Here is an 18,296-nt window from a genome sequence, read left to right on the forward strand (position 1 = left end):
CCAGGGTGGTAGTTAGAGCGTAAATGAGATGGAGCCGGAATTGACCCTCCCTGCTTGCAGTACTTTTGCAGAAATGAGGACAATTTGGGAGTTTTTTTCCAGTGATATGTCAGCTTCAAGGAGGTTCTTTACAAAATCAAAGATGAACTCCTTTCTTTCAGCTGTCGATGGTGTCTTTGATATACAGGATGCCAGTGTTTGTGTTCTGAAAGATGCTGTGAAAAACATTAGAATTAAATTAATTAATTAAAATTAAAATTGATTTAGAGGTGGACACTGAAAAGAAAAAACTGTCATTGAGCTCATGGTCCTGAGATTTTAGGCAATTATTTTCCTATTTTTTCTTATATACTTTTAAATGTCCCCAAAAAGTCCTTAAGTCTATTTAATAGTGCTAACGTTACGTGTAGACAGACTGTCAGACTCCAGATACACCTGACTAAATATTGTATTAAACTAAATCTAGAGATAATGTGTATATCAAGACCACCATATTTATATTTTGTATGTAAAATTAAATATAGAGTGATTTATAGTGTCTATTACATTTTGCAATATATTAAAGCAAAATTAAAAAGCTTGTGTAAATACTTTTTACCTGGTTTACTTTTTTATATTGAAATTAGCATGTATTAAAATGTATTAAGACCTTTATATTTTGTTTACAACATAATGAAAAATAACTAAATAAAACTTACCCGGAGTGCTCGCTTTTTGGTTCTTGTGTCGAGCGGATCGGAGATGATCTAATGCTGTCTGTCGCCTCAGGTAACGTTAAACCACAGAGTGCTGGCAGACTTTACAGAACATTACTCCGCCATCCTCATAAAAGTCATTCCCTAAATATTTTGCTCTGTCCCGTGCTGTAATTTTTGCAGACAAATTAAGTTTCCTTAACTCCTCAGTGGTAAATTTTATTTTACTCATCATTTCATCAAGTTTGAGCTGACTGAAACCGTAACGACAACCACAACAGCCTACTGCTCATAAACTCGCATGCGCGGGGTAGATAGGTCAAGCAGGGTTGCGCAGACCGATCGGTGTGTGACATCAAGATTTCGTGAGTGTACTTCAAAAGCTGCCGGGTTCTTTACTGTGCGCTTCCGCATCACTTTAACAATATTTTAATGTCATACGCCTATTGTCTGTGCAGTGACGCCTGAACTAGAAAGCAGCAGCTAATGACGTGCACTAAAATCCACGGAATTCCGTGACAACTGATGATGTCATCAGAAATATGCCGAGGAGCAGGAGCCAATAGAAATGAACTCAAAACACTTTGAAAAATGCATAAAATAAAGAAATAAATATAAACAAATGTAATTTTGCAATAACCTTTAAAATGGCATCAAATGACTCATGTAATTATTAAATTAAGATATATATATATATATATATATATATATATATATATACATACATCCATACATATATATATATATATATATATATATATATATATATATACATACATCAGGAACGTGCACAGACATTTTGAGGGGCAGGGGCTCAAGTGAAATAAAGGGCACTTCTCATAATTATGTATAAAAAAGTATATATATTAACGCAATTCTGACTTCCTTTTTTAAAAAATATTAAAAAAGTTAATTAATTTTATCTTCCTTAAACTCACGCAATTGTTTAATTTTCAAAAGATGTCTACAAAATAATCAGTTGTTCACACAGACACCATGCATGGTCTCCTTAGTAGTCTAGGTTTATAGAGCAGGAAAGGAAGCCATTACACAATGTGCATGTTTTGAAAACATTAAATTACACATTAATTACAAATTTGTTAAAATGCTAAAAACTAAGTTGTGACTGCTGAGTTAGCGCTTACATGCCAATAAATGCTATATCATATGCTAGCGTTTAGCTGATTAGTTGTTACTCAAAATGTATTGTTGTCTGATAAGGGCTCAAAATATAAGGTCTGTTTACTAATGTGAGCTTCTGGCATGAGCCTCAGAGAAGAGCTCAACATTATTATTCATGACCCTTTCAAATAGGGCAAAAATAGACCATTTCATTCAAATGACAAATTCTAGGGTTGTAAATTGACATGTAAAAACGTTTCTGGATAATTTTTGCACTTAATAAAGCAACATACCTTATATGTAATTGTCAAAGAACAATTTAACATATTATGACAACACATCCTATGGCACCTTTAATCTTAGGTTTCATATTTATTAGGGTTACACATGTCAGAAACAACAAATATAGATTAGGCCTATTTTATTTGTATTTTATATTTTACTTTTTTGTGATGTCAGTGAAAATTCAGACTGGGCAAGTAAAATACTGAACCATCAGATTTCTTCCCAATCTACTCCAGCAATCCAGTATAACACATTATACTTATTTAACAGCCGTTACAAAAAACGCAAACAAAAAAGCTTACTACTGTAGTTAGCAATTATATTATTGTTTGTGCTTTATTATTTTATGAGCAGTCTGTTTAAACTACATACACTATGTTACAAGTTTGCAACTCTTCAGGTTAATATGGGATTGCCATGGAAAACAATGTCCCTGAATCGTTATGTGTAACAACGTGTTCCATATTTTGTCCATAAAACAGTTAATATAAGAATGCTTTCTTCCTCACACACTTACCGGTAGCTGCCTGCATATCATGCACATGATCGCGTCTCTTTCAGGGCAGGCTGAGCTTTGGCGCTTGAAGCGCGAATGATGCAGCACGAGTGTAGACAGACCAATCATAAAGCGAAGTAAGTTAGAGAGGCGGGACTAAGGAAAGGTAAAGCCAATCATATTAGCGATTTGAATTTTGGAGGCGGGACTCATCTGTTAACCGTTTGTGTGCCACAAATAGCGCTATTTTTCTTTATATAAGAGTTTAAATCTCATTTAAATGATTTCTGAATAAATTCATGTTAACTTAAAATAAGAAACAAGTAAAAAACACAAGAAACAGACAGACATCAGTTATATGAATAAAGATCATATTATTATTATTTTTTTAAAAGCACCCCAGAAAAAAGGGCACTTTCTCTCCAGGAATAAAAAGGGCAGGTGCTCAAGCCCCCTTTGATGTCTATGTGTGCACGTGCCTGACATACATACATACATACATACATACATACATACATACATACATACATACATACATACATACATACATACATACATACATACATACATACATACATACATACATACATACATACATACATACATACATACATACATACATACATACATACATACATACATACATACATACATACATACATACATACATACATACATACATACATACATACATACATACATACATACATACATACATACATACATACATACATACATACATATATATATATATATATATATATATATATATATATATATATATATATATATACACATACATACACACATGTATGTTTACAATATTTCCAGCAGTATCTGGCCATTAAACTTTCAGAAATTAAATTTCTTTTAATTTTTCTGATGAGTGAGTGTTGGGTGTAAATGACGCCATCTAGCGACTGAAGCAAACTAGAAATAATCAGCAAAGCAACTTTACAGAGGTGAGTTTGATTGTCTTGAGTTGTGGTTGTATTTATTTTTTGTGCTTGTTTTGTCAGTGCCGGAAACACCATCAGGGTCAGGACCTTTGTATTGTTCTTTTTTTTTTTTGTGGTGTGTATTTAAAGTCTCAAAGTAAATGACTTATAGACTGAATTGTATTTGGTGCTGTAAAATGTTGTACAACGCAGCTGGTCAATCTCAACAGCGCTCGTCAATGTCATAATGATTGAGGTAACCAATCAAATTAAAGAAGACGGATTTACGGCCAATCAAATCAAAGAAGGCGGGAGTTTCGGTGCGCTACAGTTTTAACGGCGACAGATGAAAGCAAGTTAACATGTAATATTTAATAAATGTTTTATCATTTAAATGTTACATGACCCACAGTAATATAAAGTAATGCTACATAACTCCGTTTTTAATTAAATATATAATTGACGTGATTCATGTCATAGTGTGAAAAGACAAGAAACATGAACAGTGTTTAATCAAAGATCAGATTAATAAACATTGTGTGCATATTGAGAATGAATTTATTTGTCTTTGGTTATTTGCCTTTACCTGAAAGCTTTTCAGGAAATTCAACTGTGTAATAAAATTATTTACTGACAAACAAACATGAAATTCCAGAAATGGTTGCACATTATTGCCCTTCAGTCGTTTTAAAATGCACATTATGTAAATGAGGAAACCCCGAGCAAAACTTACATCAGATTTACGTCCCTCTTGCGTCACTGGTTACCTGTTAGACGTGGTTTGTCCTTCATGTAGTTATTATACCAACATTACCCTGGCTCTTGATCCACTGCAAAGACTATCATTGATGTAATATGCAATAAATTAATATTGGACACTATGCTGCACATAGCTGTGAAACTGCCATCACTTTATTGTTAAAGTGATTCAGTTTCATTCTCCACCCCCTGTAGATAAATACAGTATTGTAATGGTTTGCATAATTCCTATTGTTAACACAACTGAACACCATAATGCTGCAATATAATAGGCTTTATGCCCAGCTGCACTACTTCCTGAACTTCAGCCAGCTCCTTGTTTCCTGTCTGCCATTATTGGACAAACTGATTAATCCAGGTGTGTCTGATTATTGTTGTTGTGACTACTGAGGTCAGGCACACCTGGATTAATCAGTTTGTCCAATAATGGCAGACAGGAAACAAGGAGCTGGCTGAAGTTCAGGAAGTAGTGCAGCTGGGCATAAAGCCTATTAAATTGATAACATTCTACAAGACGTACAATAAATCAAACTTGATTTTTCTTTTAGCCCAGCTTTAATCACCAGCATTTGGTTGGCTGCCATTTAATGTACACGGTAAGAGATCTTAAATTGAGTTTGTAACAAAAAACAAAACATGGGGAAAAAAACTTATGAAAGATTCAAGCCAGGTCCATTTTTAACTGGACATTGGTACAGGTGAGCCAAAACCTTTTCTTTTAAAACTATTCCTTGTTTTTATACAGAAACCAACGCTTTTGTTTTTACACTGAAACACGTCCAGTCACCGAGTACCAAACTTCAGTGTTAACTGTTGTTTACTCCAGCAGTGAGGCTTGCTTACTGAATGTCTGCATTGATATTAGCACTGGATACCATTGAGAGTCACAGACCGCACAGCCAACACTATAAAACTATTACAGGGGTTACAAAACCAACGTATCCGTCATTGTTTAATCTGCAGTTATTGTTAGGTTCTGCCATACAGGTAGAGGTTCATCAAACTAGCTCTTATTTATAAGCCATTCATTGTTTCACACCCATTATGCAGCGATGCAAAACGCACTTGACCGTACTGAATGTATTTACACATACGTTCCACTCAACCACAGTCTGTTTCACCTCTCAAAAACAGGTGTTCAAGTGTGCACTCATGTCTAATGTTTGTGATCAGTTTGTCAGCGTCTCAGTCGTCGGTCGTCTCCAGCACACTTTGACTCAGAGCCAAATCCCAGTAATGTTCGGTGCCGTGCTTCTTAAAATGTTCCCGAGCCATGCTCTCCGTAGGGCACTGTTTAAACTTAACCTCCCCGTAGCTACGTTCCTTGGCTGTACCCTGAGGAAAAAATAAGGGGAAACGTACAATAGAGCACTTTTTAAGCACCAAGATACCTGCTGAATGTTCTTTATTTTTAGGGACTGTTCCTCTTACCTCCCAAACCAAAGTACACTTGTTAGTCTTCCTGGATCCTTCATCATCTGAACCTTCAGGCTCTGGAAGAAACAAAATATAAAAGGTCAATTTATGATCTCATCCATGATGTGATCTTAAACCTGCTATTCTCTCTCCTCTTACCGTCTCTCTTTGAATTGTGCTCATGCCATTTGATCCTATTTAACATCAGCCGTTTGAACTTCTTTTGTGACTTGGGTCCTACACAAGGAGAGGTCATTTAAAGACAATTCATAAATGTTGTGAATATGTATAAATCTGGAAAAAGATGAATAAATATGGATGCTTTGCTCACTCTCACCTCCTTCAACGACTACAATGTTGACATCCCTGTGTAAGACCACAGTGCCAGTGAGGTACAGCTGATTCGCATTGGCCTCCACCTTGAACTTCTTGGCTGGATTGTAAAGATTTCGAATTCTGAGATCGAAACAGAAGAAACGCTTGAGCACTTGATCAGGTTTCAGTGACTTATCTTTTACTATATACGTGTTTTCCACAGGATTTTGTGAGAGGATGGTGCTGGTTGACATCACATCCTAATTAGGATATTCTTGACATCATCATTTCATACTTTCATTTGCTTTCTGAAACTCTACATGCAGTACCGTAAGTGATTTCCGGTAACAGGGTTCCCACACCTAAGTTAACTTCAAATTCAAGGACCTTTCAAGGACTTTCCAGGTCCAATACCCTCAAATTCAAGGACTAAATGTGGGGACGCATTTCAAGTGAGAGCAAGGTTACATCGTGTTACCTTTTAAGATACACTGTTACAGTTCTCTTTCGAGGGAACTAGCGCTGTGTCACTGCGATGACACTTTGGGGACACCTCCAGGGGTAAATGCGTCTGAATGTGTATATCAAATTCAACCAATGATGAGACTTAACGACAAAGACAGGGTGATGCGGGAGCCAGGAAGTATATCACTATCTGAAATATTGCCAAAGACGGTGTTATAGGGACGCAGGAAGTATGGCAAGGGAGCACAGCGCCTCGTTCCCTTTTCAGGGAACAACAGTTACATAAGTAACCCGAGATGTTTTCATTTGTCAAACACAACTATGCAAAAAAGCATTTTGGTATGAATCAACATTCACATACAGAAGATATAAGCATTTAAAGCGAACAGTTTAGCACGTGTGCTTAAAAAGTCTAGAATTTTATGATATTATCCTACACTACACAGAGAATATGGATTTTTTTTTTTTTAAACTTCTTGCATAAAATAGATTCAAGCACATTCAATGACCTGTATCTATGTATGTAGATTTTCAAAAACTTCCCAGGGCCTTGAGTTTCAAGGATTTCAAGGACTCGTGGGAACCCTGAGGTAACCGTTGTTGATATTTCAGATCACCAAAACAAACACACCCCTACCCAAATAGGATCTCGACCCTCTTTTGATAGACCCACCCCACATATACACAACCCATGCAATGATGTCAGTACAGTAACCTAGGTCGAATGTGTCTTGATAGTACTGCATGTTTCATGCGGAAGACGACATTAAACACCCGGCATAAGAGGAAGAGGTCAAAACGTTGCAGCGGACAAACGCCTAGAAACAGGAGACATAGATGACATACACATAGTAAACTGAGTGCTCTATCCTCTGCATCATTAGTAGACACACCCCTTACAGCTGATTGGCCACAGCTACATGTTTTGGTACTCGGCCCGACTCACTTTTCCGAAGCACTTTTCTCGTGAGCATTTTTTTTTTTTAAGAAGGTTTAGCACTTACATCTGCTAATAATACTTTATAAACTACTTTAATACCTGTAAACAGCAATGTGAACCCCATGACTCAAATCCTCCTTCAGTTTCTTCACCTTCTTCTCTTTTCTCTGCTCTGCTGTGAGTTTACGTGCTGCGTTCGCCTCCTCGTGGGCCCTGAACACACACAAGGGGTAAACATGACTTGGTTATAAGAGTATATGTGCTTATGTAAATGCAGGGTTGCAATATTTTCCCAAAATTTCAAGGCTTAAAACTTTCCATTGGAATTAACAGGAATAAATGTAAATTAACCCCAATATGCGATGTCCACCAATTAAGTTCCAATGGAAAGTTTTCCGGAAATCTACTCGAAACTTTCCGCACTTTTGCAACCATAGTCCACAGTCACAGTGTGCTTGGATTTGATTTCAATACTGTGTGTGCGCATAAAGGGACTTACTTCTGTCTCTTGGCCATTTGTGCTCTAACATGAGCCTCCACTTTAGTGGGGTCCTGCACAGCCTCCGTTCCCAAAACCCTCATCAGATTAGAGATCCGCACTGCACAAACATATTAGCAATAAGTCCTAAACAGTTCAACTGATAAATACAAGACATCTGAATATTTCAAGGTGGGGGGGGGGGTCTAAAGGTAGGGCTGCATGACGAATAATAATTGTGTACAGTGTATAATAATTTTGTAAATATAAACACACACACATATGCATCTAAATATTTAAAAAATATTGACATGTGTGTGTATATATATATATATATATATATATATATATATATATATATATATATATATATATATATATATATATATATATATATATATATATATATATATATATATATATAATCTATATATATTATATATATATATATATATATATATATATATATAAAATATATATCTATATATCTATATATATATATATATATATAAATATAAATATATATATAATATAAATCTTAAAATTAAATGTTTATTTTACAAACGATTAATCACAATTAATCGTTATGCAGCACTATCTAACAATATTTCATGCTTTCTGACTTGTTAAAGGAAAAGACCACTGTCTTTTCAATTTTACGATCTTCTTACCTCAACTTAGATGAATTAATACATACCTATCTTTTTAATGCGTGCACTTTTAATCTTTGTACAGCGCTTCGTGTATGTGTTAGCATTTAGCCTAGCCCCATTCATTCCTATGGCTCCAAACAAAAGTTTTATTTTTTGCCACCAAACTTGTGTTACTACTCATGTAAGAGTCTTTAAATAGGGAAAACATGGATGTGTTTGGTGGCTTCTACAGTCATCCCTGTTTGGATCCTAAGGAATGAATGGGGCTAGGCTAAATGCTAACAAGGCGCTGTACAAAGATTAAAAGTGCACACACTGAAAGAAGATAAGGGTGTATTAATTCATCTAAGTTGAGGTAAGTACATAGTAAAATATTAAAAAACGCTGGTATTTACCTTTAACACAGTTAAAGAGTTGCATTCCTCATAGGGATGCTTAACGATTAATCGTGATTAATCGCGATTAATCGTTAGCAGAATAAAAGTTTTTGTTTACATCATATATGTGTGTGAACTGTGTATAATAACTTTGTATAAATAAATGTACACACATGCATGTATATGTTTTAGAAATCTTTACATGTGTATATACATTTGTATATTTATGTATAATTTATATTATATCTAAATATAAATACTTAACATATAAAAACATTTTTCTTAAAATTATACATGAATGTGTTCATATTTATATATATAAATTTTTAATATACACAGTTTACACACATATGTGATGTAAACAAAAACTTTTATTCTGCTAACAATTAATCGCAATTAATCGTTTAGCATCCCTAAAGGTTAAAAAAACATTTGGATGTATGACGTGGTATTTCCGTGCCGAACGCACTTAGTCTTGGAAAACTTTTTGAAAGTTGAGTACTGAATCTGTTAAGCATACTAAGAATACTGAATCCATAAGCAGTGCTACAAGTACAGTGGAAGTCCTTATATGGGCACTTCTCCCAGGAAAGCATGCACACACACCAACCAAAAGCCGACACGTAATTACGAGATTAGCAAAAACAGCGTGTGTTACGTGACCTTTAACAAGCAAATGTAATACTGCAGTAAATGTTATTGATTTGTTTATTAAAACGTGTGACTGACAGGTTCTGGTCAGTGATGTACCTTTGGGTTCGGGTGGAGGCATGAGGCCTAATCGGACTTTCTCCTGCAGCTCTTTCTGTCCTTCTCTGCGTGTCTGCCTTCTCAACTTCTTCTGCTCCTTCTTGGTCAAATACACACCTAGAGTCACTGCCGTATCAGTGTCCACTGACACAGACACAAATGGGAATGTCAGTTACCATTTGCAGAACTTAAATAATTGCCTTGCTGTAATTCACATTATGTGAGAAATACCTGGAGGGGCCATCTGAATTGGGTGCTCAACCAAGTTGGTGACTCCGTGCAACTCAATGCCATCTAAATTCATCTCTACAGATCTGAGAAGCAAGAAAAAAGTGTGAAAAAAGACATGCAAGTGATCAACTAAACTGTGTAAACCAGGCAACTGGCACTTACAGGTTCACGTGATAGGGTAGGATGTAGGAGTCCCACCACTCGATTCTAGGAATCTCCCCTTCTCCCAGCTCCTTCTTGGGAGCAATAAGTGCCAGTTTGGTGGAGGCCTGGATGCCCGTCTTCTTGGCAGCCTGAGCGATCTCCATTTGTAGCTTCTCCAGCTGAGACTGAAGACGGAGAGACGAATCATACATTTTATAAAGCTCTTTATAGCTCTTCAGAAGTCAACAATATAAGAGGAAGGCTTTTGCAAACCTTAGTGCGTATGCGCTGGGCAATCTTCTCAAAGCGGCCCTGTTCATGGAACTTGAAGCCTTTCTTTGCTCTCTGTGCAGGAACGAGGGGCACACGTGGGTCAAAATAGGATGTGGACTCTAGATCATCAGTGGGCTTTTCTTTTAACTGCTGGCGAAACTGCTCTCTCTTTACGGCTCTGATGTTTGCTGGCGAGAGAAAAACATATAAGATAACCTATGAAGTATATCATCATATGTGATAATACTGCATAAATAGTGAACATGGTATAATAATATGAGCATACAGCTACTGTGGTAATACCTTTCAGTGTAGGCATGCGATGCGTAAGCTCAATTTCTCTTCCACTGGCGTCAACGGTTCTACCAAGCTCATCCAAAATGAGAGGCGTTGGCTTTGTAATCTCACGAGGCTCCACTTTACTGTAAACACACCCATTCCATAATTTAAATACATTACAACTCTCCATGGCATCACATAGGATTAAAAATAATACTGAAATATATACTAACGGTGGTGCAATGCCCATCGCGTGCAGGTTAGCCAAAGCGACCAGGTTTTGCGAGCCCGTGTTATTCAAAGCACCCAAAATCCCTGGTTTCTGAGACAGCGTGGACTGGATCTTAGCCTGTAGCTCCGCTGCTTTGCGAGCCTTTTCTATCGCATCGTTCATGAAGTTAGCAGCCTGGGAGGGGGCGATGGACTGGGCCGAACCTGCCGCTGAAAGCATCGAACGTGCAGCACTAGAGTCTGTCTGAGGGGTACTCAGCGGCAATCTAGGCTATAAAAGAGAGAAAAACAACAGTGTGACAATGACACTATGATGCTATAAGCCTTAGATGAGAACTTTATTTGTTTCTAACATATATGTGACCATGGACCACAAAATATGTAGCACAGGTATATTTGTAGCAATAGCAAACACCACATTGCATTTTTTTTATGCCAAAAATCATTAGGATATTAAAGGTGACATAGAATGATTGAATGGGGTATTTATCCTTGTTCTGTGATGTGACATGTAGGCAAAAATGTTTTTGTTTGGGTCTGTAATGCCTTAGAAGCTTCCTAAAAACCTCTCTCAGATAGCTCTATTAGGGTGGGGGATTTTAAACAAGTTGGTTTTGCACCTATTTGGCTCCCCCTACTGGCTTAACTTGCAATCTCATTACTGATTGGCTGACTTTTCTGCCACTCAAAAAATGTAGGCAATTATTTTAAAGTGGAGGGGCAGTGAGATGCCTGTGATGTCATAAGCATCAGTTTTTCAGATTGGGCCGTTTTCTGGCTGACATTTCTAAAAGAGGAATTTCTATGAGACTGAGATGTTTAGCATGTCTAGCACTTTTTGTATGTTCGTGAATGCGGGTAGACTACCATTATTCAACAAAGACAAGGTAAAAATGGTTTTTCATTCTCTGTCCCCTTTAAGTAAAGGTCCTTTATTTTGGATGCGATTAATAGCAATTAATCTTTTGACAGCCCTATATAAAATTATACAAACTATGGCATAACACACATATAACTGTGGGAATTATCAGTCAAAACTCTGCACTTCAGAAGATAAAATATAACAGTAACCCTGTGCCTACAAATTGTGAAACCGTATTCATGTCATTTTATCAAGAAGTTTCTTGAAGTTTCACCTTAGGCTGAATTTTAAAGAATATTAAAGTGACACTTTGTAGTTTTTCAACCTTCATAATATATTTTCAAGACCCTTGTGATGGTACATCGACTTAAAATAGGTTGAATGACATGTCTACCATAGCCTGACGGGGTCTGTATCGCTTTTATTTGTACTTTTAAACTTGGGTTTAGCTTCTAAACGTGAGCTACGCGATCTTTTGCCGTTTGAAAAAAATAAAACCCATGAAATTATATTTATATGACATGCTGGAAGGCACACTTTGTGACCTGAAGACTTGTCTTTTCCTTTCGACAGTGCTAAGGCGCTTGTGGCCTCTAGGGCGCTAGATGTGAAAAATCTATGTATAGCACCCCCTAGTGGCCAAAAAGTTCCGCTATGTGCCTTTAAAGGAGATTAGATTTAATCTGAGCTCTTATTGGCTGCTCAATTTCATTAATTCCAAAAACAATATTTTAAAATAAAAATTTAGTTTTCTAATAACAGAAATAAATCAGTTTGGCACTGGTATATTTTGTCTACCCACAGTAATTTCATGCATTTAATCATACACCTTCAGATTAAATTATTTTTAAGATCATCGTTTACATTTCAGTCAAATGTTCAAAACTTTTGACTGATGTGCATTTGTGTGTGTGTGTGTGTGGGGGGGGGGGGGGTGAAGCAAGAGTCTCACCTGTGCAATGGGAACAGGAGCCACAAAACTCAGTTGCTTCTTTCTTTCCTCAATCTGCCGTGTGGCCGCTTCCATCATCTGCTTAATCTATAGCAGAAACATCACATACAGTATGAACACATATAGTAGGAGAGAGGAAATGACTGAAGGAAATTACCGTCTCCGTTACTGTATTGTCTGCAATAACATTTAACTGTGTTTGTTATGGTGAGATTCTATGAGAACTGATGATGTGGTAAAAATGTGTGCGTCTTGCATCTTGGTAATGGTACCTGCATCTTGGTAAGCATCCCGGGGCTCTCTGTAGGAGGTCCAGGTAAAACAGCCGGCTCCTCCACTTCCTCAAAGCGAGGAACTCTCTTCTTCTTCACCGCTGACTCCACACTCGCTCCATCCTTACCTCCTTCCACCTCATCTCCAAACACCTCCTAAACGTGAAGGAAAAATAGACATGAACTACAACAGAAAAAATAAAGCACCTTAAAATACATCAGTGTTTTAGAATGCAAAAGCCTCTAAGTGCGTCTGACATGCTTTCATGGATACCAAACTGGTATTTCCAAATGACCTGGGGCTGGTAATAAGTGGATTTGAAGATAAAGTATTTGATGTACGCATAATATGTGCCAAGAGCAATCGGTTAATCCAACAATCTCATTTTTGACAGAGGTGGCGTTTAGAGGCTTCTGCATCTGAGCTCTTCAGATAAAAAATCTGCTAAACTTAAAACATTATTACTAATCTGGTGATCTTAATAAAATTACAAAGTGATCTTCTGTGTTAAATTAGCAAACCGAACTCTACAACAATCCAAATTTAAGGAGGTTCAAAAAAGCTTTACCTTTAGTTCTCTTTTGCGGTTCTTCTCTCCAGAACTCTTATTGCCACGAGAATTTTTGCTTTCCTCCAAAGCCTCAAACAGACGCTCTACAAAACTACTTGCCGAATCGTCGAGAAATGGCCTCAGCTGATCTAGAAGGAGAGATTTCAGAAGATTTCAGACTTTGATGTCCAAGCACATTTTCTGAGAGTTAAGCATCTATAGTGGCGGTTTCCCAGACAGGGCATAAAAGACTAAAATGCCTGTTTGAGCAGTCTTAACTGAAAACAGCTTACACTGCAATATCTTAAAATATATCAGTATCATTGCTTTGTCTCAAGATGAACACCTAGAAAAGCTTGTTTGTCCTGACTTAATCTAAACCCTGTCTGGGAAACCGCCCCATCATCAGCTAGATAGATTGTCTCATCTGTTCAGGTATTGATCATACCCAAACAAACACATTGCACAGGAAAATTCACTTACCTGTTGTTTTTCTCTTGTCTAGTCCTTTACCCACGCAGTGTAATGCTGCTGTCACCACAGTGGGTTCTGAAAATCCAAGGACTTTCTTCACTGTGCGCTCCACCCATGGCCTCAGCTCATCTACCTCACGCTTGGGCAGAGACATGTTGGGGGAAAATCTATTAAAGAGACAGAAAGAAGAAACACCTTCAAAACTGCTGTCACCATCAGCTCTTTGATCATGTTTGTGAACATACATATAGATTTTTTTTATTGATGTTAAAATACATATTATTAGTTATTAATTATGAAGACTTCAGATAACCCAACACCAGTAAACGGATGAATGATGCCATCAGCCATTACCGATCCTGATCTAATACTACATTTTTAAACTATTTAAAATTGTGCATGCACACACACTCACGTCAAATCTAGTATAATTCTAACTAAAAAAAAAAACGATAATTTAAAATGATGTCCGCGACATGTCACGGTGCTAATATTGCTAATAAAATGTGTCAACAAACACTTCCTCATCTCATAATGCATGCAGTGCTTTTGCAGTTAGGTCGGTTTAATCTCGGATCATGTTATCAACACCAACAAACCACTCTAGAGTTCGTTTGAAAGCACACCGAGACCACCTCTTCAAAGAGGTCTCGGCCCGCTTGTTTGTTGGGCACTAGGGCTGTCATAATGACTGAAAAGCTTAATTCAGAATTCTTTCTGAAATATTAGCAAAATTCAAATTATATTTGAATTCTAAATGGAATATTTAATGTTAGAGGAAAAAAGTACTGTATTGTCTGCTATGCCCGCAAAAAAGAGAGCGAGCGAGCGCAATAAGCAAATACAAATCAAGCATCGCATCTTTTATCGAAATTAAATGACATTCACTTTTTAAAGTGCATACTTTTTCAAACAACTGTTCTTAAATAAATGATAATGTCCTTAATGTGCATGTAAGGAAAATTGGGTAACAAAAGTGCATAAAACTGTATTTGTGCATCAGTAACCTGAGAAAATACGCTTCAACAGACAGCGTAATGTTTGTACATTAACACAAAATCGCAAACTGCCATTCTGAAACAAAACGCTCACTACACAATCTACATATTGTTCGTCAAAAACACCAGACGGTCAACTTGATCTGAAGCGAGTGCTGAGGGTTTTTTGTTGACAATGTTTCCAGCTGATGAAAAGACGCACTCCGCTCTGACCTAAAATAGTGCAGGTGTGAAAGCACCCTAACTGACTAATTAAAAAATTGGGATCAGGAAGAACGGGACCAGAGAAAGATGCAAAAACATACAGCACAACAAGTTTCATTTATCATTTAAATTTATTAAGACATCCTGAACACTAGAGTTGCCGCTGTAACAGAATTTTCCCACCGGTTAATCAGCGCGTCTCAAACCCGGTGATCCCGGTATCACCGGGTGGGAGGGGCTTATAAATGCGCATGCAGACGTGCACATTTTACTTTCACTTTTGAATTACGCAACTGTTTAAATGCAGAGCTTGCGTACGCTGCGTTAAATCGCGTATGAATTTGCGTGCAATGCGAATGCAACAGCTGGTTAAATTAAGTGCTTGAGTCAATGTGCGCAGGTAATTCTCACAGAACCCGCCAGTCCCAAGCAGAGCAACCGGCTACTTCTCCATAAAGCGCTGCTTGAATGATGCGTTTATTATTTTTCTTGATGAAAAACACAACAACAAAACGATCTCGCTTATATTAAACATCATATATGTATATTATAACAAAAATGAGTAAGCACGCGGCTTCTGCCATTGTCTGGTCCGTCAGCTCGCCTCGCACATTCTGATAAGGGCCGACTCACACCGGCTGCGTGACGTGAGCGTCTCAGCTGCGTGGCGTGTCCGTTTTTATTTAGGCTCCCATGTTAGCAGGTTTGACCGTGCACGCCGCCTGCATGACACGCACGTCTCAGGCACGACTCGAGCTGCGCCGAAAACACGTGCATGCTAGGAATAAGACCGACGCCTATTTTTCACGCCACACGCAAGCGTCTTGGAAGCGTTTCCAGGCAAAATATGTCACCTATAGCAACAGCAGCTCGTCAGGCACGCTTCTGGTATGTACAGACACAGAAAACGCGACGCAGCCGCCACACAACTGACACGCAACAGATATACCACGCGGCTGCTGTGAATCGGCCACAAGAATAAATGAAATCTGACACCTGCTGCTCTGTAACGTGAAGCGCGTTCAGCTCCGCTGAATTCAGGCAGCAGACACATTAAGTTGTTAGTGTGTTTGCTCTCTCTAACGAAACTAAATGACCGTGCGCGCATACAGTGCTATATAAGCTTGTTGCAAGTTTCTTGAGGCAAAGTAAAGAATAGGTTATATGCCGTTTGTGCGGGAATAGAAGATTGGATTAATATCCATTTAGCCAAGACTCATTTATATGGTCGAATCTAAATGGAACAGTTTTAACAAGTGTATGGGTCAGGTTTTTCCTACAAATCAATTCGTTTTACATAAGGAACAATCAATGCTTCCCATGAGTAATATGGTTTAAACATGATACATATTTTTTAGATTTACATGTAGGGTTAGATGTTAGAAAATACTTGAGTTCATATTTAAGTTTTATAATCTAATTTTGAGATACGAAGTGTCAAAGTTTGATTTCACATTGACTTCAATGATCTTACTCAGTCAATATTAAAGATATCAAGGTTATAATCTTAACAGAATGTTTTTAGCATTATATAATATATGCATGTGCATTATTATATATGTATCTATCTTTACATACCCCCACAGTTTTAACTAGTCAGATATCTATCTGATCAGAGAAGTGACCAGGTTTAAGGCCCTGCTGGAATGTTAAAAAAGTTAATTGTTAAATAATGTAAAACATATATTTTAAAAATGACATTCTGAAAGTGTAACTTATGCATTGATGAGAAAATTAGCAAAATAATTAGGAAAATGAAAAATAAATGTCTAGTTGTTCGGTATTCAGACGAGAGTTGTATTTTATTCGGCTTCAGCAAACAATTTTCCTTTCGATGCATCTTGCTTTAAAATGATCACAATTTCTGTTTAAATGCAAACATGATATTAGCATATAGCCAACTGTTTGTAAAACTGCTTAGAAATAATATGCATTTTGTGTGTATTATATGCAGTTATTTCCAGTTGAGACAGCTCAAACATGTGTTTTAGTCTAGGACTAGCCTTAAGCCTTGTCTGTGAAACCAATAAGTGATCAATAAGCTTGATTTTATCAAACAGATCACACAACAGATCAGATCTGATCAACATATAGTTATCCAGCAGATAAACAAAATACAAATAGCATAACTTACACGAGATAACTCTCATAATAATAGTCCACCTTTTGGTAGTTTTAGTAAATGTTTTAGATAAACAGACCGATCTAATGACTGTAGACCACCATTTACAAACTTTATGCTCATTTATGTTCAGCTACGTCGTTGGCCTTATGTATAATGCACACGTATGAACATAACGTTACCACATAAAAATACAATAGTCATTGCATCATATTAATATGTTTTCTCATTTAAACAGCGTCAGGTTTCAAAATGTTTCTATCATTTTATGTAACTTGATTTGGATGGTAATGGAGACCAAGCGTCAACAATTTTACTGTAGGAACATCAACAACACTGTTTCATTATTAAATATTGTATTTTGGTGGAAACTATGTTTACCATCGCATTATTTTAAGAGGGTTTCGGTATCAAACGTGCCAAAGCGCCGACACAAACACACTTACCCCTTACTTTATTCAGTTGAATTATAGCGAACTGTCAAAATTCAATCCTATTATTTCACTCGTGTGTGTTATGTCTTCTCTCAAGCCCAATGACAATGAATCGACAACTCAGATCATATTTAATACGAAAAGAAAACGTACCGTACTGTTTCTGGACTTTTCTTCTCTCACGGTGTTCGCCAAACGTTTTCCAATGGCGAAACGGAAACGGATGTTACTGATGCGCGTTTCCGACGGAAAACTGAACTCTGCTGCATCACTGCTGCCATCTTTCGGTCTGGAGCGGAGCAGCGAACAAGATTAAACACGTTTATATTTTGCTTTCAAACACTTTCACTTATCATTTTCAGTTTTTTGTTGTTTTTTTGTATCTTTTTATCTTAATCAGTTACTATCTTTAGACTACAACACGACATTATTTAAGTTACTAGTAAAATTAAAGTTGAATTGTATTAAATATTTTGTCCTTTAGGGGGCAGCATAGTAACAATTATTATGACAACTTACTACACAGCTAAAGAACATTCCCTCATTCTCACAACTAAAACAAAAATAGAAATTGATCATC

At 37.0% G+C, this 18,296-nt stretch overlaps 1 protein-coding gene across 1 annotated transcript; it reads right to left on the minus strand.

The window, feature by feature from the left end:
- Window positions 1–4,817: 4,817 nt before the first annotated feature.
- prpf3 (PRP3 pre-mRNA processing factor 3 homolog (yeast)) lies at window positions 4,818–17,953 on the minus strand. The gene is made up of 17 exons (XM_065246265.2): window positions 17,870–17,953; window positions 13,968–14,125; window positions 13,503–13,633; window positions 12,934–13,089; window positions 12,662–12,748; window positions 10,850–11,118; window positions 10,641–10,759; window positions 10,338–10,525; window positions 10,083–10,249; window positions 9,921–10,003; window positions 9,690–9,833; window positions 7,931–8,030; window positions 7,531–7,644; window positions 6,049–6,167; window positions 5,871–5,948; window positions 5,727–5,788; window positions 4,818–5,630 (listed from the first exon to the last, which is right to left on the minus strand). The coding sequence occupies exons 2-17, from the start codon at window positions 14,110–14,112 to the stop codon at window positions 5,481–5,483; spliced, it is 2,112 nt and encodes a 703-aa protein (XP_065102337.2). The 5' UTR covers window positions 14,113–14,125; window positions 17,870–17,953; the 3' UTR covers window positions 4,818–5,480.
- Between the last annotated feature and the right edge of the window lie 343 nt (window positions 17,954–18,296).

This window comes from Paramisgurnus dabryanus, chromosome 13 (assembly GCF_030506205.2).
Source record: "Paramisgurnus dabryanus chromosome 13, PD_genome_1.1, whole genome shotgun sequence".
Classification (NCBI taxonomy): domain Eukaryota; kingdom Metazoa; phylum Chordata; class Actinopteri; order Cypriniformes; family Cobitidae; genus Paramisgurnus; species Paramisgurnus dabryanus.

What these genes read in the sequence shown, in the direction of transcription:
- prpf3 (XM_065246265.2), bottom strand. Translation starts at nt 14,112, where the DNA reads ATGTCTCTGCCCAAGCGTGAGGTAGATGAGCTGAGGCCATGGGTGGAG. An exon ending in CATTGTAGTCGTTGAAGGAG is followed by an intron (nt 5,949 to 6,048) that starts GTGAGAGTGAGC and finishes CTCCTTGTGTAG; the next exon opens with GACCCAAGTCACAAAAGAAG. An exon ending in GCACAATTCAAAGAGAGACG is followed by an intron (nt 5,789 to 5,870) that starts GTAAGAGGAGAG and finishes TGTTTCTTCCAG; the next exon opens with AGCCTGAAGGTTCAGATGAT.